This window comes from Microcebus murinus, chromosome X, assembly GCF_040939455.1.
Source record: "Microcebus murinus isolate Inina chromosome X, M.murinus_Inina_mat1.0, whole genome shotgun sequence".
NCBI classification, from domain to species: Eukaryota; Metazoa; Chordata; class Mammalia; order Primates; family Cheirogaleidae; genus Microcebus; species Microcebus murinus.
Genome location: NC_134136.1, coordinates 30,614,592 through 30,638,841, shown reverse-complemented (window position 1 = coordinate 30,638,841; position 24,250 = coordinate 30,614,592). Strand labels below are relative to the sequence as shown.

General features: G+C 40.0%; 1 protein-coding gene across 2 annotated transcripts in view; it reads left to right on the top strand.

Moving 5' to 3' along the window:
• The first annotated feature begins 222 nt into the window (after nucleotides 1-222).
• Nucleotides 223-24,250, top strand: part of ZMAT1 (zinc finger matrin-type 1) — a 36,213-nt gene continuing 12,185 nt past the window's right edge. Inside the window, exons 1-4 of one of the 2 annotated variants that reach the window (XM_075999292.1) lie at nucleotides 223-447; nucleotides 16,922-17,028; nucleotides 18,617-18,718; nucleotides 18,796-18,970. In XM_075999292.1, coding sequence (XP_075855407.1) covers nucleotides 240-447; nucleotides 16,922-17,028; nucleotides 18,617-18,718; nucleotides 18,796-18,970 — 592 coding nt within the window. In that variant the 5' untranslated portion in view covers nucleotides 223-239. Of the gene's footprint in view, nucleotides 448-16,921; nucleotides 17,029-18,616; nucleotides 18,719-18,795; nucleotides 18,971-21,179; nucleotides 24,118-24,250 lie in introns of those variants that run through there. The other variant, XM_075999291.1, reaches the window with a different exon arrangement.

The window sequence follows — 24,250 nt, the reverse complement described above, 5'->3', positions numbered from 1 at the left end:
TTGCCCTTGGCGGTCATCTCTTCCCCTCCTAAGGGAGGTTGGGTGACGCCGAGCAGTGGTGGGAGGGGGAGGTGGCTCGCGGGTCTAAAGCGTTCCTATTGGTGGACAGAAGGAGCGAGAACGAGGCTCGAGCTGAAGCGAGGAAAAGAGGCGCGAAGGGGGCGGGGCTAAACGGAAGGCGGGGCTAAAGGAGCTCAACCGAAGCGAGGCGCAAGTGCAATTGTCCGCGCCTCGCTGCGATGGCGGCGGTGCCGAGCTCAGTCACCCCGCCGGCGGCGGAGTCTTCCCCTCAGGAAGCTACCGTCTCTGCCGCCGCCACCTCCACCCCTGCCTGCCCGCCTGCCAGTGGCTGTGGCAACGGCGGCGGCTTTGGCGGCTCCACTATGGCGGCGGCGGGGAGGGGGGGCAGTAGTTTTAAAGTAGACACCCGCCCTTGCCTCAGAGAAGGTGAGTTCCCTTCCCGGGGTGCGGGGGCGGCCCCATCTCCTTCACTGCCTCTCCTCAGCCGGTCCGAGATCGGGCTGGGCGCGGTTCGCCACCGCCCCACCCCCCACCTGCTGTGGCGCAGTAAAGGCCAAGCTCGCCCCGCCCCACCCCGTCGTATTAGCCCCGAGTGTGCAAGATGGACTGAAGCAGAGAGGGGCTTCCCCACCTCTCCCCCCTCAAAGGATGGGGGCCCCAGGCAAAGGAACTGAAGGTACTCACAAGGCAGGAGTTTGAAGGGAAAAAAAAAAAAACCCACATAATTTCTCTCCCAGCCAAGACGTCTTAGTGTGCTGTAGGAAGCTGAGGCGTGATTTGGGAAGAAAGAGGAGGCAAGGAAGAAGTGATGTGGACCTAGAGAGTCAGGGAAAGGGAAAGGGGTCGGATAGGAGAGAGAGACAGAGATAAAAGAGGAAAGGCCAAAGAAATACGAGGGAGTAAACCCCCCTTTCGTGAAATTCGATGTCCAGCAGTGTAGAAACTCGTAGTAGACTCTTTACGGAGATATGAGTTTAGGAATTTGGGGAGGTTAGAGTGTATACTTGAGCTTTAAAGTAGGATCTGTTGGATTTTAGGATCATAGGGTCTGGTCGAGGGGGCTCTAGTGGCGGAGGAAGAGAGTATGGCAGAAGCACAGATTTCAGGAATCACTTTGAAGAGTTTTCTTTGGCTATTCGAGATTGTGAGCTAGTAAAGCAAGGTTCACCGGCCCATCTAAAGGTGGTTTGGCTTTTAATAAGTGCTGTTGTACCTACCAACACATATTACTCCTAACATAAAAAGATATTTCTTGGTTATGTCAATATAAGTGATCTTTAGTTCACACAAAATATTTGTAAACAGCCTGCAAATAGCAGACCGTAAAATTTGCCATTGAAATGTATTTTAAAGCAATTTTGGAAATGTTCTTAGATGGTGGAGACAGAGTCCACTGCAGAAGATCTCAGTAAAGCATTTTGCCATAGTAAATTTCATAATTTTCCAGTATTTGCTGTGTTACCTTATGTTGCTAACTTGCCTCCAAAGTGAAAGATTGTGGATGCCAAAATAGAGTAAAATAATTTAAGTTCCTATTTCTTAGGACACCCCATTAAATTACCTCATAAAAATAATTTCCTCTAAACATTCTTAATTGATATACCCTGTGTGCTGTTCCATAACCTTTCACACCTTTCACTTTGGAGGAATGGCAAAGAAGAAAAAAAAATCCTTACAATACTTGTAATAGGCACATCACATAAATGCCACTTACTAAATGTGGAAGTTAGAGATACACTGTAATATGATGATGTTTTATTTATCAACTCTTAACTAAAGTCAACCTTTAAAAGACTTTCCTTAGTGTCTTCAGTCAGCCTAGACTTGTACCATTGTTCTAGGATGAAAACATGAAATCTCCTGGATCTTTGATTTTTGATACAAAACTTTCTGTCCATAACCAGCAAGTAGGTAGAGCAGTTTTATAGGCATCAAAATCACAATTCAATTTGGTTCTCATGGCCTGTTCACAATAAGATTTAGAATTAGTATCTCATAGATAAAATGGCTTTTTGCCTGGCCCTGTAACTGGTTTGGTTGCAGTATCTTAGAATATATGCAGATATTAAAGGCTTTAAGACATATAAGTTCATAAAGTAGCAACAATATCTATAGTATTGCTAGGCAGTAAAATGAGGGGAACCCTGGTGTAGGAGTCTGGTGCAGTGAACATTGGTTCTTTTGCTAATTAATCTGCTAGACTTTGTGGCCCTGAACAGGTCCCAAGCTTCCTGGATTTTGGTTTTGATATTTCTGAAGTAAGGGGAATTGAACTAGCCAAACTTGGAGGTTAATTTCAGATCTGAAAAGATGAACCATAATTTTGCAGTTCTGGATTAATACTCTTCCAGTGGTATTTCCATGGCTGTGCACTCAACAGTAATTCATAAATCATAAGAAACCTTGACTGATTTTTATCATTGGACACCCAGTGATTAATGAAATCTGTGTTGTTAGTGTTGAGACAATTTACTAGGATATGAAAAGCCAAATATAATTGTTACCTAAAAATTATCATTTCATTTTATTTTATTCTTTTGAGACAGAGTCTTACTTTGCTGCCAGGCTAGAGTGAGTGCTGTGGCATCAGCCTAGCTCACAGCAACCTCAAACTCCTGGGCTCAAGCAATCCTCCTGCCTCAGCCACCCGAGTAGCTGAGACTACATGCATGCGCCACCATGCCCGGCTAATTTTTTCTATATTGGCCAATTGATTTCTTTCTATTTATAGTAGAGATGGGGTCTCGCTCTTGCTCAGGCTGGTTTTGAACTCCTGACCTCGAGCAATCCGCCCACCTCAGCCTCCCAGAGTGCTAGGATTACAGGCGTGAGCCACCGCGCCCGGCTGTATCATTTCATTTTAGCTAAATATCCTTCATTAACCATTTGATCCAAACTAAAATTCTCCTATCTTTTCACTTAAAAAATGGTAATTATTTGATATATTACACTGTCCAAAACACTGTTAGGCCTCAAAATATTTCTGTTCAGATATTTATAAAGCCCATGCATGATTGCCAGTTATGATAGTGGATAAAGGAGAAGAGAAGTATGTTGTTTGGTAGTGTGCCAGTTTTTGGTTGCTTGTTTTTTCTAAGTCTTAGTTTGGAGATTGCTCTGAAAGATGTCAAAGAATTGTCAAAATTCAGTTGTTACAAGTCCACTCCTGATAGGATTATTAGAAGTGGTTTAAAAAAGCATTCACTGATCCATTTTCAACTGTAGTTAACACTCTTGAGGATCTCATCTGCCTTGGGGTTAGTAATGAGCAAATGTCAGTGGAGATTAGAAATTGCCAAGCAGGGAATATTAGATGCTTTCAAAGATTACAAATGGGATATGGAGCAATAAACTTAAAAACAAAACAAACAAGAGAAATGCCAAGTGGATAGAAGAAATGCCACATGAAAACACACATATGTACTCAGAATTCATTGTAAAGGGAATCATGAGATTTGGACACTTCATATTTCATTAAGTGAAGTTTTTCAAAAATGTTTAAAGGCTGAAAAGGTGATTGTTTTTGCCCAGTAATGATGTTCTAGTGTACTCATAGTAAAAACAAAAACAAACAATAATCCTTGCTTATTTGCCTCTTCCATTTAAGAAAAAAATTATCAAATAGATATTTTAGATTTGAGGACTTTCAAGTTTTTTATTTAGTTATTAATCCATTTGAATAGCAGTTACCTGACAAGGCTTTCCTTTGTCTGCATATTTTTCAGTAAAGTTTCAAGTGAAATGATAGTAAGTCCACCAAAAGAAAATTTAGTTAATAACATTTCCTTCATTTATTCAGAAATCATTTATTGAACACCTGTACGTGTGTGTGCCAGGCACTATGCTTAGTGCTGAGGATATACAGACAAATTGGGCACAGCTATACTAAAGAGCTCTATAGGAGTGCTTGATAGTAAAAATATAAAATAAATATGTGGGGAAAATGCGGTTTTAAATGTAACTAGTCAGACTCCTAAACTATCAGGATCATTCTATTGTTTATTATAAATCTGTACTCTGTAAGCCACAGTATCTTATATACTATAGGCACACTGAAGTACATTATATTATAAATCTAATGTTGGTGTCTGGGAGGAATAATTAGCAAACTGTTAGAATTAATTTTTAATTCTCTGTCTTTGATAGGTGGAGGATGTCTGGGGAGAGATTAATGACCATTTGTTAGTTTGGGACCCTTTGTCTTTATAAGAGATCAATGTGTGAAAATACTGACTAAGCTTGTTACAAAGAGGAACTTAAGCATTCCCCCTACTATATTCATTACATACCTATTAGGGGAAGAACTTTGATTCTGTTCCATATGAAGCCAGTTTTGCAGATCCATTCACATTTGCTAACTTATTGGAATGAATGGTATGTATTTGTTGGCTTTCTGATGCAAAGTAGCTGTAAAGGGATCAAGTAAATTAATAGATTCAGTTTCTGACTTCACAAGCAGGACCCCAGAGCATGCTGGCCACTAAGTGCTTGTGATTATGAAAGTCAAGGACTTAGTTTAAATAAAGATGATGTAAATATTAAACATATAACTAGTATTCCCATTTATTTTGTTAATTCTTTTATAATTTGTAATTGTTACTATGCCATGGTTAACCCTTCCTTTATTTGTTTGATTGTGAGAATACGTATAAAATAGTTAAAACTTGTCAAACTCATAAGTCAGGTACTAATCTTTTAACCTGGAAAACTAAGGATACTAGATAACATTATAGTTCTGAGTATTCCTCATGCTGATAGATACATATCTGCATTTCTAACACAACTATTCATGAAAACATAAACGGTTTTAACCTTTAGGGGAAAAAACAGTTAAAATGCTTTATAGGTTAACCCAGTTCCCAGTCTCCTATAACTTACTGCTGTGCTCTGCTTATTCTTTCCTAAGATTATGATGGTATTAAAAGATTGCAAAGGTCAAGTCAGTTTTTTTTTTTAAGTCAGTTTTTTTTTTAAAAATCCTATTTTAATCAAGAATGTTTGAAGGAGGTTATCTCTAAAAGTGTAATCATGGAGAATATAGCAATGTGTTCTTTTCATCATTAAAAGGATTATTTCTCAGAGTTTTAAATGCCTGAATTTAAATCTGTGACTAAGAATGAGATTTATGTTTACAGTAGTGCTACCAACCCTTCTAAGGTTTGCTCCATTTTTGTTACTTTATTAAAATAGGATATACAAAGGAGTCTTTAAAATGCTAGATTTTTTGCATCAAGATCAGTTGGACTATGAAATTTCCACTTCAGCAAAGCATTAAAACAACTAATTGCAAGTTCTTGCCATAAATATCTGCTGGGTTGTCCTGAAGAGGAAATTTGGTGTTTTGTACAACTAAATCTAATTGTCATTTAACAAATGCAAGTGAGATTCATTTTATTAGATATAGCCATTTATATCTAATAGAGTCACCTAATTTGAATAGCTTAAAATCCTTATCAAGGTAACCAAAGAACATTAATTGAAATAAACAGAAAATTTTCTCGCCCAGAGCTGAAGAAATATATTTTTCTAGTTCCCTCAGAGATCCTTTATGGTTTATAATTCCATAAGTGAGGATGGACCAAATTCACTATTCTGTTCTGACTCCAGCCATAAATGTTATAGTTTTGTCACAAAATTCTATTTAATCCTAAATTGCCTGGTGTTATCTAGTAGTAGTAGTTAGGAGAAAGTTTCAGATATGATTATTTGAATTTCACACACAATTGCATTTTCGGATGCAAAGGTTAATGGTATTTTACTTTGGCATAATAGTGCAGCTATTTGGAGTAAACCCAATCCAACAAAGGTAGATAGAAAGTAAATTTTGTCAAGTGAATCTCTTTGCTTTTTATATCATTGAAGTCAGTTATTCTGGCACAAGCTGAATTAAATATTTTTATGTTAACATAGGGGATTTTAGTAATGCCCAAGTCCATAGAATATGACCTGTTAGTACACATAATTATATATTTTACTGATTTAAGAACATCCCTCTTCTATTACTATTGTCTCTCCCCAGACTACTGGAATTTTTTTATGGACCAAATCTACCTGAATATAGAATCATTTTTTAAAATTTTAGTTTCCTCAATCCTTCATTTCCTATAATCTCTCAGGGCCTTAGCTTCATTTATGAAATGAAGACATTAGACTAAATTGGTTCTAAACTGGAGGCAGTTTTGCCTCACAGGGGACATTTGGCATTGTCTGGAGATATTTTCGGTTGTCACAACTAGAGAATGCTACTGATATCTAATTGGTAGAGGCCAGGGATCCTGCCAGATGTTTTACAATGCATAGGATAGGTTCCTCACAGCAATTAATTATCTGCCCAAAGCGACAGTGTGCTGAGGTTGACAACTCTGGACTAGATCTCTAAAATAACCTTGGTCTGAAGTAAGATGATTATATGTAATATTAAGTAAAAAGTTTAAAGCTTCTGAATTAGTTAACAAGCATACTTTATTGAGTTCTTACATGTGTTCAACATTTTAAAATTTTTATTTCTTTTACTATTCACCAAATTCTGAGAATTAGTGGTTACACATTGTATCTCTGTACTTCTTAGATGAAAAAAACGGTTTATAAAGGTTAAATAACTTTGCTCAAGTTTATATAGTTATAGGTAGAGATGGGACTTGAATATGTTTGACCAACTTAATATCTTTTTTTCTTTTTCTATATCCCAGTGATACAGGTCATAGTTTTTCTCCCCATTCCAATTTATTTTGAAAGTTTTATTTTCTCAGGTCATGTAAATATTCCTTATAAGAGGGAAAAGAAGAGGTAAAACACTTTTATTAATAGAAAGTTGAGGTTGATTCATTTTCCCACCCAAGGTTGAAGCCACACTTAAATGTAACCAAATACATGAACTTTGATCCCATGTTTAATTTGTCACAAAATCTTACATTTCAAATAACTCTCATAAAATGTTATTCAAATGAGGATTGCCTATGTCATGACAGCAAAACAACCATCACTTGCTCATCTAATTTACTCTGAGCAACAAATTTACTCTGCAGGGCAAACTGTTGTCCTTCATGCCGTGGTTCAGGGAAAAGAAGACCTTTCATCTTTTAATTTTTTTCCAATATTTTATTTTATTTTTTATTTTGTTAAAACATGCATAACATAAATTTTTCCATTTTAAGTGTACAATTCAATGGCATTAAGTATATTCACATTGTCATGCAACCTTTACCATTATCCATCTCCAGAACTTTTTCATTGACCCAAAATGAAACTGTGTATCTGTAGGTAATAGTTTTGTTATATGACTGTATTTCTCTACTCTGAAGAACTTTCTGATGTGTCTAATTTCTAGAAAGTAACATATATTTTTAAATTACACTTTATTTGCTAATAGCTAACAACCTGAGGAAGTATATTTTATGACCACAAAGCATAGCATTGCAAAGCAATTTTATCCCTTTATACCCTGAGTATAAATGGGACTATCCATTAAACATTGCTTTTCTTTTATCTTTTGTATATCTTACTATTTTAAGCCTGCCCTTCATTATCAGGTTTAGGTTCTCTTCCCATTTTGAACCTAGTGTTTGACAGTGATTTCTTATTCCCCATCACTTTTGTTCTATGTTAAAACACAGATAAATGGTATTGGACCAGAAACTCCTCTGTGGTTTTTTTGTTTGTTTGTTTTGTTGTTTGTTTGTTTGTTTGTTTGTTTTGAGACAGAGTCTCACTCTGTTGCCCCAGCTAGAGTGCTGTGGCATCAGCCTAGCTCACAGCAACCTCAGACTCCTGGGTTCAAGCGATCCTCCTGCCTCAGGCTCCCGAGTAGCTGGGACTACAGGCATGTGCCATCACACTGGGCTATTTTTTTCTATTTTTAGTAGAGACAGGGTCTTGCTCTTGCTCAGGCTGGTCTTGAACCCCTGAGCTGAAGTGATCTCCCTGCCTCGGCCTCCCGGAGTGCTAAGATTATAGGCGTGAGCCACCACATCCGCCCTGCCTCTTTTGTGTTTTAAAGACGGTATAACCCAGTCCATATTTGAGAGCATTTCATTGTGTCATTAAGATCTCACTACTAAGTTTCACTAAACTGGGCTTTGATTCTGAGTATAAAACCTTGCTCCTTTATCTATATCTCTTTTCCAAGCTCATAAGAGTATGAAAAAATTCAAATATATCAGGGAATGAAAAATAGTTGAGAAGTACTGTGTTAGAAATATTAAAACAATCTGCCTAAGATTAACCGAGAGGTATTCACCATGTTCAAAGAAGATTATTTTTTACAGATGAATTGAAATCATACTTTACAGCATTCAGTACATTGTCATTTGATATTCTAATGTGTAATCTATTTATATGTTTTAATTCTGGCTCTCCTAGCTTCTTACTGAGTTCAATTAAAAGATACAAGACCATCTGCTATGAATTTGTTGGGGGAAAAACTGAGCTTATACCTAATTCATAACTAAAATATTAATTTTGTAAAAAAATGTATTTTTAACACTAGCTATAATGACTAAAACATTATACTTCATAGTAGAAATGCCAGCTGGGTTTTTGCCAAGAAATATTTTGGAGAGAACCAGATTTAGGGTTAGGACCTAGACAAGGAAATGAAGATAATGGAGGAGTATGGGAAGAAATACTGGGACCGTTTGATTTTTTTTTTTTTTTAGGCACTTAAAGGTCTGTATTAACTGTATAGGTGCTAAAAACTTGAAATCAGGGATCCCAGATCTATGGTGAATTGTATAATTATTTTGTTACAGCATGTGTTACAGCAGTGGGTCTGAGGACACACCGAGTGGCACACAGAGAGTTGGAGAATCCAGGTTATTCACCGGTGTGCTCGGGGGTCTTGCCACCAAATTCTGAGCCCCGTCTACCTGGTGTTCCCCACTTTTATTAGGTTGGGGTGGTCTGAGGGGTGGGGTCTCAGGTGGCTAATGCACCAAGTAATAGGTTAGTATTATGTTGATGTGCCAGGAAATAGGTTTAGTATTATGTGGATGTGCCAGGTAATAATTTAGTATTATGTTGATGAGGGTCTTCTGACGGATGGGGTCTCAGGTGACTGATGTGCCAGCTAATAGATGGGGGTCTTCCTTATCATTCCGCCCTTTGATGTCCTTATATGTCTATTATAGGGCATCATTTCTCAGTGGGTGATAACCACATCAGGCCATTATGTGAACTGTTGTTCTCTGGATTATAGTTGTCTCTATGAATTTTATAATCGTGCTCAGTATGTAGGGGCCTACAGTGACAAGGAGAAGAATGATTATTAGTGGCCTGGCCAGAGGTAGTAGTCATGAAGTCCATTGTCCTAAGTTGAAACTCCAGGTTTTTTTTTTTTTTTTTTTTTGAGACAGAGTCTCACTCTGTTGCCCCGGCTAGAGTCCTGTGGTATCAGCCTAGCTCACAGCAACCTAAAACTCCTGGGCTCAAGCAATCCTCCTGCCTCAGCCTCCCAAGTAGCTGGGACTACAGGCATGCGCCACCATGCCCGGCTCATTTTTTCTATATATATATATATTAGTTGGCCAATTAATTTCTTTCTATTTATAGTAGAGACGGGGTGTTGCTCTTGCTCAGGCTGGTTTTGAATTCCTGACCTCGAGCAATCCGCCCGCCTTGGCCTCCCAGAGTGCTAGGATTACAGGTGTGAGCCACCTCACCCAGCCCCCAGGCTTGTTTTAATTCCTTGTTTGTTTTCTTTCCTGGATTTTTTTGTTTTAGCTCCTTGACTTTTGTGGTCACTACTCCTGTCTGGTTTATATAGTAGTAGCACTCTTCCCCTAGGAATATACAGGTTCCCCCTTTTCGACTATGAGTAGGTCTAAGGCCCGTCTATTCTGTAAGGTTATTGTTGTTAATGAGTTTAGTTGACTCTGGAGGGACAGTAGGGAATCTGCTACTTGTTTTATGTCTTTATTTAGTTTTGGGGATAAATTGTGGTAGATGCTCAGGAATGTTCCTAGGTCACTTATTCCTGTTCCTATCCCAGCAATAATTTCTCCCCCTATGAGGATCGATACTAGAAAGGCCCATCTATTCTGAGTGTTTGGGTGGGGGCTTCCAGTTGCTGGGTTTTAAAGATAGAAGCATCTGGGGTGAGGAAGACCTGGATACAGGTCCCGGTCCAGTTTATTGGGAGGCAGAGGTAGGCAATGTCCCCACAAAGAAAGAATATGTTATCCCGGGAGTAGGTGGCAGTGGCATTATCGGGTAAGATTTGGTTATTTGAGTAGAATTTACCTGGTATGAATTCCAATATTTTATTTTCTCCTATATTAGTATAAGTGATATTTAGGTGGGACGTTATGGCTTAGTGGACATTATATGTTACTGGGCCCACCAGGGATGTTTTGTTTGAGCCTGGGATCAAGATGCTGGAGTTCCAGCCTGGAGGCACAGGGACCCCAATATAGACTTTTTTCTAGAGGGGTAAACAGACCAAACATGAAGTATGGTTGGTTAGGGCCTGGAAGGTCATTTTGAGAAACCAGTTTATTAGGGGAGAGGTTTCTAGAGGTTCAGTGATTTTTCGTATACCAGTAAGATCTGGGCTCTTTTTTCTTATAAGTTGACTCTGTTACTGAGGATATTTTAATAATACCCTCAGTATTTATTTATATTTATTTAATATATGTTTATTTAATATTTACTGAGCCTTTGTGTCTTCAAGCTGTTCTTGGACTCCTCCCCCATCAGACATCCCCCAGTGGGTGTAATAAGTCCAGCAAGCTGGTTTGCCTCTTGGGGCTATACAGATTTGAATATCACCTATGATGGTGCCAGTCCAGTATTTTTTTCCATCACTGTGGTATATCTGAGCCTGACTATAACATGTTTTTGGCATGTAGGTGTGGACTATGAAACCTCCCGTGGTCCAGAAGCTTCTCGTAATCCTGTTAGTGGGAAGAATGCAAGTCCTAGTATAATAAGTCTCAGGGCAGGTCTTTTCTGCCATAGTTATTAGGGTGAGTGTACCAACCAGGAGGAGGGTAGGGACTGAGCCAGGAGTAGACATCATATAATGAGCCAAAATATCACAGAGATGCCCTCTGCAGTCCAGTGCAATATCCCAGAGCTACCGAGAAGAGTCCAATCCCCAGTAAAGTCAGTATAACCCCAATGAGGGCCAGGGCCAGTGGCTCTGTTTACTTCTGTTAGTCCTGGGTTTGGCTGTCTTCATTGGGAGATGGTTAAGCTGGATACATAGTGGGTTCTGCTAGTCCTGATGTGTAGTCCAGAGATAAGTTTCATTGTCTGCTTTAGCCTTTTTTATCCAGTAGTGAGGGATCCACAGAGTGATACCTGTAACTTTAATAGCAGTGGGGGTAACTAGTATCACAGTATGTGGACCCTTCCAGGTGGGCTCTAGGGGAGTTCTTTTCCAGTGCTTTACCCAGACTGGATCCCCAGGTTGGTGAGGGTGGACAGGGAGACTCAGGGCGATAGGGGCTTTTTCTAGGATGGTGTGGTGGATATGGCGCTTAGTTTTGGCTAAGGCTTGGAGGTGTGCATTTATATTTAATTTCCCTAGTTGTCTAATGTCTCCCCTTAATTGCTTGATGAGTGGGGGAGGTCTACCGAACAGGATTTTAAAGGGTGAATATCCTGTGGGTCCCAGTGTGCACCTGACCCTGAACGGGGCTGGGTTTAGCATGTCTACCCAGGGTAATTGTGTTTCCCAACATAGCTTCGCTAGAGTGATCTTGAGGGTCCGGTTCATGTGTTCTGCTTTCTCTGAGCTTTGTTGCCTGTAGGCTGTATGTAGTTTTTATTTGATTTTTAGTGTCTTGGTGAGGGTTTGTATGACCTCCGCAGTGAAACTTGGTCCATTATCACTGTCAAAGGAGAATGGTAGACCATACCTGGGGATGATTTTTCTCAGTAGTAACTTTGTCACTTCCCTAGCCTTTTGGTCTGTGTAGGGACCACCTCAAACCAGCCTGAGAAAGTGTATATCACTACCAGCAGGTATTTATAGCCCCAACATAGTTTTACTTCTGTGAAATCAATTTCCACATCCTCGAATGGGGAGGTTCCAGTGTACTGAATTTCTGGGGTGTGTCTCGGCCTGACCATGTGTCGTTTTTAGCACAGGTCTGGCAGCAGGCGCTGACTGCTGCCGCAATGGACGGAAGTTTTGCGATGTAGTAGTACCGGGCAAGTAGCTGCGTGAGGGCTGTTTTTTCTAAGTGACTCAGGTTGTGATGTCAGGAGACAATGGTTATTGGGGATAAAGATGTTATGGTTCTGTAGGTGTTACCACGCATCTGTGTCCTTCTTGGCCTTTTCCTGATCTGCCCACTGGTTGTCTTCTGGGGTATATTTTGGTTCTTCGGGCCTTGGGTGCCAATAAGATTTGGCACTGGGTTTGAGTGTTGTCCTCTGAACATCCTCAGAGGGCTGCATTTTTGGCTGCTTGGTCTGTCAGACAATTACTGGTGGCAATTGGATCTGTGCCCTTTTGGTGCCCTCAACAGTGGATGACCGCAATTTCTTTTGGCTCCCAAACTGCCTCTAGCAGCTGGAGGATTTTGTTCCTATTTTTGATCTCTTTTCCACCTGCAGTCAGCAGTCCCCTCTCCCTGTATATTGTCCCATGGATATGTATTGTGGCAAAGGCATACTTAGAGTCTGTGTATATGTTGTCTTCTTATCCTAGGCATGTCTGAGGGCTTGGATAAGGGCCATAGCTCCACCCTTTGTGCTGACCACCCTTGGGGCAAGGGAGCTGACATGATGACCGCATCCACTGTGGTGACTGCGAAGCCTGCCAGTTGTTTCCCATTCTGGATAAAACTACTGCCATCCGTGTAGAGTTCTAAGTCCAGTGCTGGTAGAGGACTATTGTTCAGATCTGGCCAGCTGGCATAGACCTCTTCTACCACCTCAGGGCAATCATGGTCCGGGGGCCCTGGCTCGGTGGGTAGGAGGGTGGTGGGATTCAGGGTCGGCACAGTCTCCAGGGTGACCCACGGATTTTTGCATAGCAGTCCTTGGTATTGCGCTAACTGGTTGCTTGAGAGCCATCAGTTCCCAGAGGTGTTCATTGCAAATACTACTGTATGAGGGACTCACACACGGAGGTTCTGTCCCAGTGTGAGTTTGTTTCCTTGACTAGCAGGATGGTGGCTGCCAGTGCACGGAGGCAAGGTGGCCATCCTGCCACTACCAGATCCAATTGTTTTGACAAGTAAGCCACTGGTCTCTGCCACAGGCCCACAGTTTGAGTCAAAACCCCCAGAGCTACTTGTTTCTTCTCATATACAAACAGATCAAAGTATTTGGTAAGATCAGGTAGCCCTAGGGCAGGGGCTCTTTTTAGTAAGCCTTTTATTTCCTGGAAAGCCCTTTCCTGACTCTAGGCCCATTCTAATTTTTTGTTTTTAGGCCCACGTAGAACTTTGTACAGAGGCTTGGCCTTTAGGGAGAACCCTGGGATCCAGATGTGGCAGAATCGGGCCACTCCGAGGAATTCTCTGAGTTGTCTCCGACTGGTCGGCCTGGGAATTGTATAGATGGTGTGTTTCTGCTCATGTCCCAGTGTCTGGCGCCCCTGAGTGATGTGGAAACCGAAGTACTTCACCTGTTGCCTGTAGATCTGTGCCTCTTTCCAGGAAACTTTGTATCCTTTGTCAGTGAGCAATTGGAGCAGGCACCCCAGTTCCTCGGTTTCAGTCTTCTCTGTTGGCCTTGCTAGAAGGAGGTCATCAACGTACTACAGAAGTGTTTAGCAGGTTTCTTTTCACAGAAAGGAGATTAGGTCAGTGGCTACAGCCTCCCCAAATAGAGTTGGTGAATTTTTTTTTTTTTTTTTTTTGAGACAGAGTTTCACTCTGTTCCCCAGGCTAGAGTGCCATGGCGTCAGCCTAGCTCACAGCAACCTCAAACTCCTGGGCTCAAGCGATCCTCCTGCCTCAGCCTCCCAAGTAGCTGGGACTACAGGCATGCACCACCATGCCCGGCTAATTTTTTCTATATATTTTTAGTTGTCCAGCTAATTTCTTTCTATTTTATTTTAGTAGAGACGGGGAATCACCCTTGCTCAGGCTGGTCTTGAACTCCTAAGCTCAAATGATCCGCCCACTTCGGCTTTCGTGTTGGTGAATTTTTAAATCCCTGTGGTAGTCGTGTCCAGTCGTGTCCAGCCGTGTCCAGCTGGGTTTTTCTTCTAGTCTGAGGATCCTGTCACTCGAAGGCAAACGGGGGCTGGGTCTTTGGAGGGAGCTACATGTAGAAGAAAGTATTTTTTAAGTCCAGGCAGCATCAGGAAGAATGAGGACCAGGAGGGTGTATGGATTCGGTAACACTGGGTGGAAAGTCACTGTAGTCTCATTAATCAGTAGCAGGTCTTGGACGGGCAGGTATCCACCTCTCTTGGGCTTTTAGACTGGCAGGAGGGGAGTGCTCCATGAGGATTGGCACTCCACCCAAATCACCTCCCTCTTGAACCTATTAATGTGTTCCTGAATTTTCTCTTGAGCCTCTTTGGGGATGGAGAGGCTGTTGTCTCCTGGTCGGTTGGGCTACTGATTTTATCTTCTTTATCACCAGGGGTGCGTGTTGGTGTATAAGACCCGAGGGGTTTGTCCTCTGCCCATATTGACAGAAAATCCTGCCGGAAGTCAGGCGGGTTCTGTTCCTCTTTGGCCTCGTCATGTAGCTTCCATTCCAATTCCTGGCACGGGGTGACCGCCATTATGAGAGTCTCTGAGACACCCAGTGTGAGGCTCACAGTCCCTTATGGGTAGAAGGTGATCTGGGCTTCCAGTTTGCTCAGGAGATCTTGACCTAGGAGGTGAATGGGGCAGTCAGGTACGTATAGGAATTTATGTCTTATCTGATGGCGCCCCCATCTGGCATATTCAGGATTGGCAGAAGGGTCGAACTACTCGAGTTCCAGTGGCTTCCACAATGGTGGTTTCCCGTTTTGTAAGTGGAGCCACCAGGGTTGTTACCACCGACTGTTCTGCCCCAGTGTCCACCATGAATGTTATTGGTCGGCCCCCTACCTCCATTACGACCCATAGGCTCCCTGGGGCCCAAGAGTCAGGGAACCTGGTCGGTCCTATTCCGAGTCGACCCCAGTGAGACTGATGAGGTCCTGGGTCTCCGGCTCCTGCTGGATGCCCCTGGGCAGGTTCCTGTTTGGTGGTGGGTGGTTTTTTTGTTGTTGTTGGGGCGTTTATACTTCCAGTAACCAATATCCTTACAGTAGGCACACTGGTCAGGCTCCAGGTTCCTTTGTCTCTTGGATCCTCCTTCCCATGGTGGGCCAGGTCTCTTGGCTGGGTCATGTCTTCCGAGGGCAGTGGCCAGGCGAGTGGCTCTCTGTTTCATTTTCTTGTCATTCTCCCTATGGGTGATCCAGTCTTGATTGGGATAGACCTTCTGGGCCACTTCAGTCAGCTGTGTGATGTTCATTCCTGCAAACTCATCAAGTTCCTGGAGTTTCCATCTGATGTCAGTATAGGACTGCCCAATAAATGTGGCATTTACCATCCGCTGATTTTCAGCCCAGGGGCTTCCAGCTCCACATCCAAGGTCCCTACTGGAGCATGGTCCTGGAGTCACCTATGGGTCCCAGCTACAATCTTCCATTTTAAAAAGGGTCAGGAGGAGCTGGCGCAGTCTTCCCAAGCAGGATAGTGAGTCTGAAAGATGGATTCCAGCAAGTCAATGAGAACCTGAGGTTTTTCAGATTATGGCAGGGTGTGGTGCTTTCCAGTTCAGAAGGTCAGTGGTGGAGAAGGGCTGATAGTACAGGACTGACTGACCTGGCTGAACGGACTCATGTAACCTGCATCGGACCTCGCACCTCATGCAGGGGCATCTGGAGGGCTGAAGTTGGGGCCTGAGCTGATAAACTAATTTTTTAGAATACATTGCAGCTATTAAGAACTTTAGATAAAAGTGTAGACCTCAAGTGTAAATGCAGAAAGTTCTGGTATGTGTTATTTATTACAGTGAGGAACACTATAACGTAAATTTTCAGATCTTACTATATGATTATTACATTATAACTTTGAGGCCCTCGTGTGAGATTTGTTTGGCCAAATGAGTGTGCTAGTAGTTGTAAAATACTGGAGAATGTTTACCCACTGTATGCAAAGATGGTTTATGGTTCCATGTGATTTTTAGACAACATCTGGAGTGAGATAAGTCACAGCTCTTAAATAGTGCATTTCTTAGGATTGTCTTCTGTAAAAGAAAATATCAAGGCTCGATTTACAGTCCAGCCTTTTATCACTGGTGCCCTGAATCATTCCATGAAGCCCATGAAGTTACTGGTGCCCCCATAATGATTCTTTTAGAATGGTATTGTCTATCTATACTTAACCATACTAAAGAAATAACTCTTGCCACTTGGGACATTAGAGACATACTTAGTATGTGCATATTAAATTGCATACTTGAGGCCAGGTGCAGTGGCTCATGCCTATAATACTAGCACTCTGGGAGGCTGAGGTGGGAGGATCACTCAAGGTCAGGAGTTCGAGACCAGGCTGAGCAAGAGACCCCCGTCTCTACTAAAAATAGAAAGAAATTAGCCAAACAACTAAAAATATATAGAGAAAAAATTAGCTAGGCATGGTGGCACATGCCTATAGTCCCAGCTACTTGGGAGGCTGAGGCAGGAGGATCACTTGAGCCCCGGAGTTTGAGGTTGCTGTGAGCCAGGCTGACACCACGGCACTCTAGCCCAGGCAACAGAGTGAGGCTGTCTCAAAAATAAATAAATAAATAAAAGATATATCAATTGCACACTTGAGAAAAAAAAAACTATTACTACAGCCTCACAAGCTCAAATCTGAAGTGGCATATGAAATAATATATAGTTGAGGAATGAAAATGGTACCTCTAAATATTAATGTGATGTATTATCTTCCATTTATTTTATTCATAGATGCCACTTGGAATGAACAGGAAAAGGCTGAACTTTTTACAGAAAATTTTTGTCGAGTTTGTGGAGTATTTCTACAGTTTGAATCACAAAGGATTTCACATTATGAGGTAGGTTAAAAATAATTGAAGTAGGATCTAAAGCAGGTTTTTGAATGTAGCAAGTAAACTTCATATAAGTCATCTGATTCTTATGAGAATCCTGTGAAATAGGTGATATTATTTCTCTTTGATGGATAAGAAGGCTGACTCAGGGAGGGGCAGTCATGTACTTCCTCAACTTTGGGGAATTTGGAATTAAACTCGGACCATTTGACTCCAAAGCTTGTTTTCTTCACACCATTCTGCCTCCCTTTGTATGTCTCAAGCCACTATACCATTCATCCTTGTAGTAAAGACAAGGGAGGAATTATGAAGTTCACATGGGAAACTATTAATATGAATCAAGGGATATTATGTAGGACTTTCAGTCTTCCTTTACAGTAAATGAAGACTGTAAAAATAAAATGAACTTGTCTTGCACTTGACTTAACCACTTGTTTCTAGGCCCAGAACCATAGAATTCTAGAGATAAAAGAAAGACTGTTTAATTTCCTTACTCTCTTAGTTTATAAGTTAGAAAGCTGACACTCAGAAAGCCAGTAATTCTCCACAGCTAGTCATTGGTATGACTAAGCCTAAAAATGATTCCTTCTGATTTCACTGGCATTGTCTCACATGTCAGCATCATCAGATGAGCTACTGGATTTCTTTCATTTCTGGAATCTGGGTTACCAAAAGTACTAGATACATATACTTCAAATAAATGTAATGCCGATTCTACTTTTTTAAACACTTCATCTAGTTTTGTCCTCTGCTAACCTTATTGGCAATTGTATTTTAGTCCTTATGTTGATTGGAATTAAATTGCTATAATTACATGATGTTTACAGTTTAAAATTCTGTAGGGAGAATGATTGTCTCACATGTGCTCAGGAAATGTTAGTTTCCCTTCTCCCTATACCAGCATGTTTGTTATTCTTATATACTTGGTTATACAGTTGTTCAGAGATTATTTCTAATTTGACTTAAACCTGAAGGGTTTGTGTCCTTATATGAAATAATTTGAGAGGTAGGCAGTACAGGACTGATGTGACAGCTCCATGATATCATCAAGGACCTAGGTATTTTCTATCTTTCTGCTCTGATGAACTGGCTTTCTTCTTCAAGGTTCCCCTTGGTCTGAGATGACTATTGAACTCCATCCTTTGCATCTTAATTCCAGAAGCAGAAGGGAAGAAGGATAGAAAAAGGGCTTATCTCCCAGCCTTATCTTCCCAGAAGTTCCACGTAACACTTGAGATTATATTGTATAGGCCAAAATCTAGTCACATGGCTACATGAAAGGCTGGAAAATGTCTTTTAGCTGGATACATTGCTCAAGATTTGTAACTAAGGAAGAAAACATGTGATACTCAGCAGCAACTAGAAGTTTCTGTCAGAAACAAGAATCTAAAGGTTATTGGCTTCTTAATTGTAGCATTATTTTTTTAATTGAAATGTAGAGATTTGAAAGCATGTGATACGCTTTCATAAACTTGGTACAGACTAAATATATTAAAACACATGAGTACTGTCAGTGAGGTGTAAATTCAGTGAGGTATAAATTTGGGGTGACTCTGTTATTGAATAAACAAAGTCATATTATATCTTTTTTCAGAGTGAAAAACATGCTCAAAATGTTAGTTTTTATTTTCGTATGCATGGGGAACAAAATGAAGTGCCTGGCAAGAGTACGAAGATGCATGTTGGGAATCTTCAGGTGAGTGGGCTATGTTGATGTCTTAATTCTAAACTTTGAGTTATCTAATCTTTCTAACAAGATTGTGCTTATTTCAGGTGTATGGGAACGAAGCAGTGGACAGAAACAAATTTTGTGATCTCTGCAACATGATTTTTAGCTCCCCAGTTGTTGCTCAGTCTCACTATATGGGGAAAGTCCATGGTAAAAAACTGAAACAATTAATGGAAGAACACGATCAGGTATCTCCTTCAGGATTTCAGCCAGAGATGGGTAAGGTTCCACTCACATCTTTATGTTCAATACAAGATCTGCCTATCATTTTTCCTAACTCTGCCATACATTTTTTATTGGGGACATTTTTTAAAATAACTTGGTTATTCTTTTTCTACTCATTTAATCTCTTTCTCTGTCTTTGTCATTTAATGGAGATTGTGCTTGCTAGCTGAATTTTTAGAAATGTTAGGACCTCTCCCTTTCAGTGATTTGCTCTGTTAGCTATAAAGCAACAATAATAAGCAGCTGGAACTCTTTCAGTTTCTAATCAAATCATAAAATCTTAGCTCGTTTTACTTTTCTTTTTTTGCTTTAGTACTTCCCAGAACATTATCTCATATGTGTGTTCCAATCAGTGTCTTCACCATAATATAGTTATGGATGCAGTGTTTCCTGACTGTTAACTGTAGGCAAAAATAAATAAATATTACTGAACTTCCTTCTACTCTGACAGTCTATTCCTTTCTTCCTATGAATATGAAGAAAGAAGTACCACCAGCGTCATCAATTGTTACTGAATACTTATTTTATCTTAAATCCTACAGATACAGAGAATTAAAAAATATTGCCTCTTTCATCCTTCCAGTGATGTTGGGCCACCAGTGCATATGAGCAACCTGACCCAAAGTTGCCTGAAATGGCAGAGTACAACCTGGGAAATCCAAATCATATTTTTAAAAACTTGTGTGATAGAATAAAAAAAAAGATGGTTAATCCTCTGGAATAAAAAATTTACCATATTGTTATTAGCTTCAACACTTTAGGGCTAAGGCAGGACTAATTTTCCATGCCTGGCATGGAAAATTCACTAACATTTATTTCCAACTTACAGTGTAGGCATCACCCAACGAAATCAGTGACACAAAATAAATTACTAAAACTTACTGTTTTCTCAATAAACAAAACCAGAATTATTTTTTAAATTTACTCTAGTCTCTCTAATTTTTGTATGTTTCTTTTTCTGCCTGTCCTTCTAAAGAGGGAAAATTATCTGTGTGCTCTATAATAGAAAGCATCTTGTAAAAGCCTTATCCTCAGTCTCCAAAAATTCACCAATTTGGGCTCAGAGAGAAGAATAAATGAAAAAGCTATGAGATAACTGGAATTTTAGGAACCTGTATAATTTTGTAGTTTTAAATAATTGTATAGATTTTATTCTGATGCAAACATCACAAATCTAGACTGAGTGGATGTCCTAATATGTTACTCAAGAAAGTCACCAACTTAGAAGTTTCAAAGAATCATCCTAAGATGGCTCTCATGCTTTCATTGATTCTTTAAATGAATGTTTTTAGGCAATATCTGATGAAAAACATTCCTTCCTTTCCATGTCTTTATTGGAAAAACTTGGTGACAGATTCATATTCAAATTTTCATTGTCACAGAAGGAAATTCTTTTTGTCTTTTTTTTTTTTTTTGAGACAGAGTCTTGCTCTGTTGCCTGGGGTAAAGTGCCATGGTGTCAGCCGAGCTCACAGCAACCTCAAACTCCTGGGCTCAAGCAATCCTGCTGCCTCAGCCTCCCAAGTAGCTGGGACTACAGGCACGCGCCACCATGCCCAGCTAATTTTTTCTATATATATTAGTTGGCCAATTAATGTCTTTCTATTTATAGTAGAGATGTCGTCTCGCTCTTGCTCAGGCTGGTTTCGAACTCCTGACCTGGAGCAATCCACCTGCCTCGGCCTCCCAGAGTGCTAGGATTACAAGTGAGCCACTGCGCCCAGCCTCTTTTTGTCTTGAGTACCTTTATCCAGCAACCTTCTGCTAAAAAAGTTTAGAGAGTGGATTTTTTAGAGAGTTCTATATTTCCATAATACTCTACAATAAGTGTAGCTCTAACATCTGAACACATGTTGATCACTTCTCATTACGACTATTTCAGCAGGTGTGCCTATTCCTACTTCTGCAGAGTCAACCTTCCCGAAGCCCCCTGCTGTCAAGCCTCCTCCAGGTGGGATTAAAGACAAGACTATGCCTTCTTCTTCCAGCAGTGCTTTGGATTTGAATAATCCAAACAAATATTGCAAGCTCTGTCCTGCTTCCTTTAATAGTCCAATAATGGCCCAACAACATTATGTTGGGAAAAAACACAAAAGAAATGAAGCTAGGAAGACGTTTGTAGACAAGATAAGAGAGAAACCTCTTCCAGCAAAATCAGATGCAAATGGTAAACAGTAAAATTATCCCAAAACTCTTTGATAAGAAGTTGATATTTTATACAACATACTAGCTGATTTATATATCATTTTACTCTTCTTGAGTGAGAAGTTGATAGTATTCATGGAGTCATAGAATTTTAGATAAGTAAGGACTTTCGAGTCCACCTAGCTTTATCTGTTTGTTTTCTAGAAAATGAGATCCAGAATGGTTTAGATGACCCTTATTAATTTTATAATCAAATATAGCTATTCCTATGGTTCCATGTGATCTTAGGAACATAAGGAAGTATTTTAAATTAGTATCATGAGAAAAAATTGGTATCATGTGGTTATATCATTTACTAAGTATGGTTTAAGTATCTCTTGGGATCTAAGCTACTTATTCTTGGGAATACAGATGAGAATATACTATTTTTCCTGAAGGAGCAAGTGTGTAAACTAGTTGGGTTAATAAGACTTCATCGCAAGAGGCTACAGACGTGGATTTTTATGTACATATTTTTGGTAACTAGAGGAATGAAGCATCATGGTCCAGAAAAAATCTTCATAGATTTTTATGATTTCAGTTGATAGAAATGGGAAGGAGAAAAGATGAACAAAAGGGCTTGGAACTAAGAAAGAATGACAGAATTCAGGCACAATAAAGAGAGTTATCCTGACTGAAGTGATCCACTTGCTCTTCTAACCATATTTTTTTTTCATTTTTTTCCCCCACAGGCATCTTCTCACTACTAGTGTATTTTATTCCCCTTTCATATTCTCTCTTCCACCCACTTCTTTTCCTTCACTCACTGTTATTTTTCAGTTCTTTCCCTATTAGATCTTTCTGCTTCATGTGAAAATGCTTATTACTCCCTCCTTTTTGAAACTGTATTCTTTGTCATATGTAACTCCTTATGCTCTGGTTCTTCTGTGTTTCTGTTTCTTTTCTGTTTTCTTTATGGGATCTATTTTTATTCATTACCTAGATCTAGATATTCTCATGGTTCCATTCTTGACCTTACTCTATAAACATGATTTAATCTCTTCCCCTGGTTTCATCACTCATGTGTATGCTTATGACCTTTCTGTCAAGTCTTAGACTCACATATCCAAATGGCAGCTACTGCTTCACCTGGATGCCTCATAGCTATTTCAGGTCCACTAAGTTGTTCTAAGTAGAAACCTGTAGTTAACTGTGAACCCCCCCAACACCACCTCCTTCACCTTCTATATTTAATGAATCACCAAGCTTCATTTACCTCCTGAACATTGCTGTACCCTTCTCTCCAGCCCTGCTTTTCCCACACTAGTTTAGGTCCTCAACATCTTTCCTAGAGCTTTATTACTCAAAGTGTGGGTTGTGGATCAGCACCATTGGCATCATGTGGGAGCTTGTTAGAAAAAAGAATCTCAGGCCCCACTCAATGCAGACATACGGAATCAGAATCTGTATTTTAACAAGATCCCTAGGTGATTTGTACCCATTAAATTTTGAGATGCGGTATCCCAGAGTATTGTCACAATCTCCTACCTACTCTCCCTGCCTCCAGTTTTATCTACCCAAATTCACCCTCAATTTAACCACTAGAGTGTTTTCACTTGAAATATAAATATTTCCATGTCATTACCCTTCTTTAAGACCCTTCATTGTTTCACCTTTCATTGTTATCTTCGACGGATAAAATCTAAGCTCCATAGCTCTACCATCTTGTTTCTGCCTGCCTTCTCCAGGCTTATTCCCTGGTACTTCCTTCCATGATCTGTGTGGGTCAGTACCTGCAAACTGCTTATGGTTTCCAGAAACCATTACCCTGTTTTTTGTCTCTATCCCCTTGTTCATGCTGCCACTTTGCCTGGAATATCCCCATAACCCTCTTCTCCTGACTAACTCCTACTCATATTTTAACATACTGCTGCTGCCTTTTCATTTCTTTCAAGGCTAATCTTCTGTGATTCCTTAACCTGCATATATATAATTATCTCTCTACATATCTTTCTCCCATTAGGGTGTAAGGTCTTTGAGGGAAGGAACTTCATCTAACTCATCTATATTTCCAGTGCTAGAGATGGAAACTGGCACAGAAGTAGGCCTACCTTAATAGAGATTAGTTTAATATATGAATCAGTGAACTATTAATTACGCTTTATTTATTGAGTGCTTACCCTATTTTTATACTATTTCATTTTCCTATTTAATGTGATCCAACATATCCCAAAAAGTTACACAGAGATAAACATTTTTATCTGGGATTTTAAAGAATGTTGATTTCAGCAAGTGTAAAAATAGAAGTGATAGGGCTTCTGAAAGTAGGAGTAGAGATGTATGGTGAAATGACAGACTTCCACTTGTTAGGGTATATTTCCTATTGCTGGGCTGAGGGTATCTGAAATAAGTACCTTCTAGTTTAGTGGCATTAGGTAAATTTGAACTGAATCAGCTATGAGAAGCACTCTTGTCACTTCTAAAGGGGGAGTGTAATTTTGGCACTGCAGAGTTTCAAGGTTATTAGATGAGGGAAGAAAGATTTTGGAGAAATTTTCATCTGATGATGGAGGAGAGGGATGGTCATCAGCATCATTTAATTCAGTCATTGAAAGCATTCTATGTTAGCCTCTGAAGCTAGAGCTCAAAGAACAAATTTTCAACCCTGCCTTGACTATTTCATTTCAAGAGCAGTAAATAATTTGAATATTAAAAAACAACTGGAGAATTTAAATTAGTTAATGAGAATTTGAAAGAACAGTAACAGCAGAAGCCCATATTAATGTTAGCAAGTGGTAAAAAAAACAATTTAACATATGCCACCTTAACTTTTCACTCTTCCCTCATTTTCTTCTTTCTGTCTTTGCCTTTCTTTCCATCTGCCATTATTTTTATGTTTCTCCCATATCTAATCTCTTTCTCTTTTTCTTCATCATTCTCACTGCTTTCTTCATGTCCCTCATCCAGCCCAGATCTTATTAGCACAGGAATGGCTACCATAACGATATGGAACTAAAGTATGTATGTATTTTTTATTTATTGTATTTGTTTTGTTTATCTTACTAATTTCTAGCCCCATTATTGCACTTAGATGTCTTACCTTCACCTGTAACTCAACATATCTAAAATTTAATTAATAATCTTCTCTAA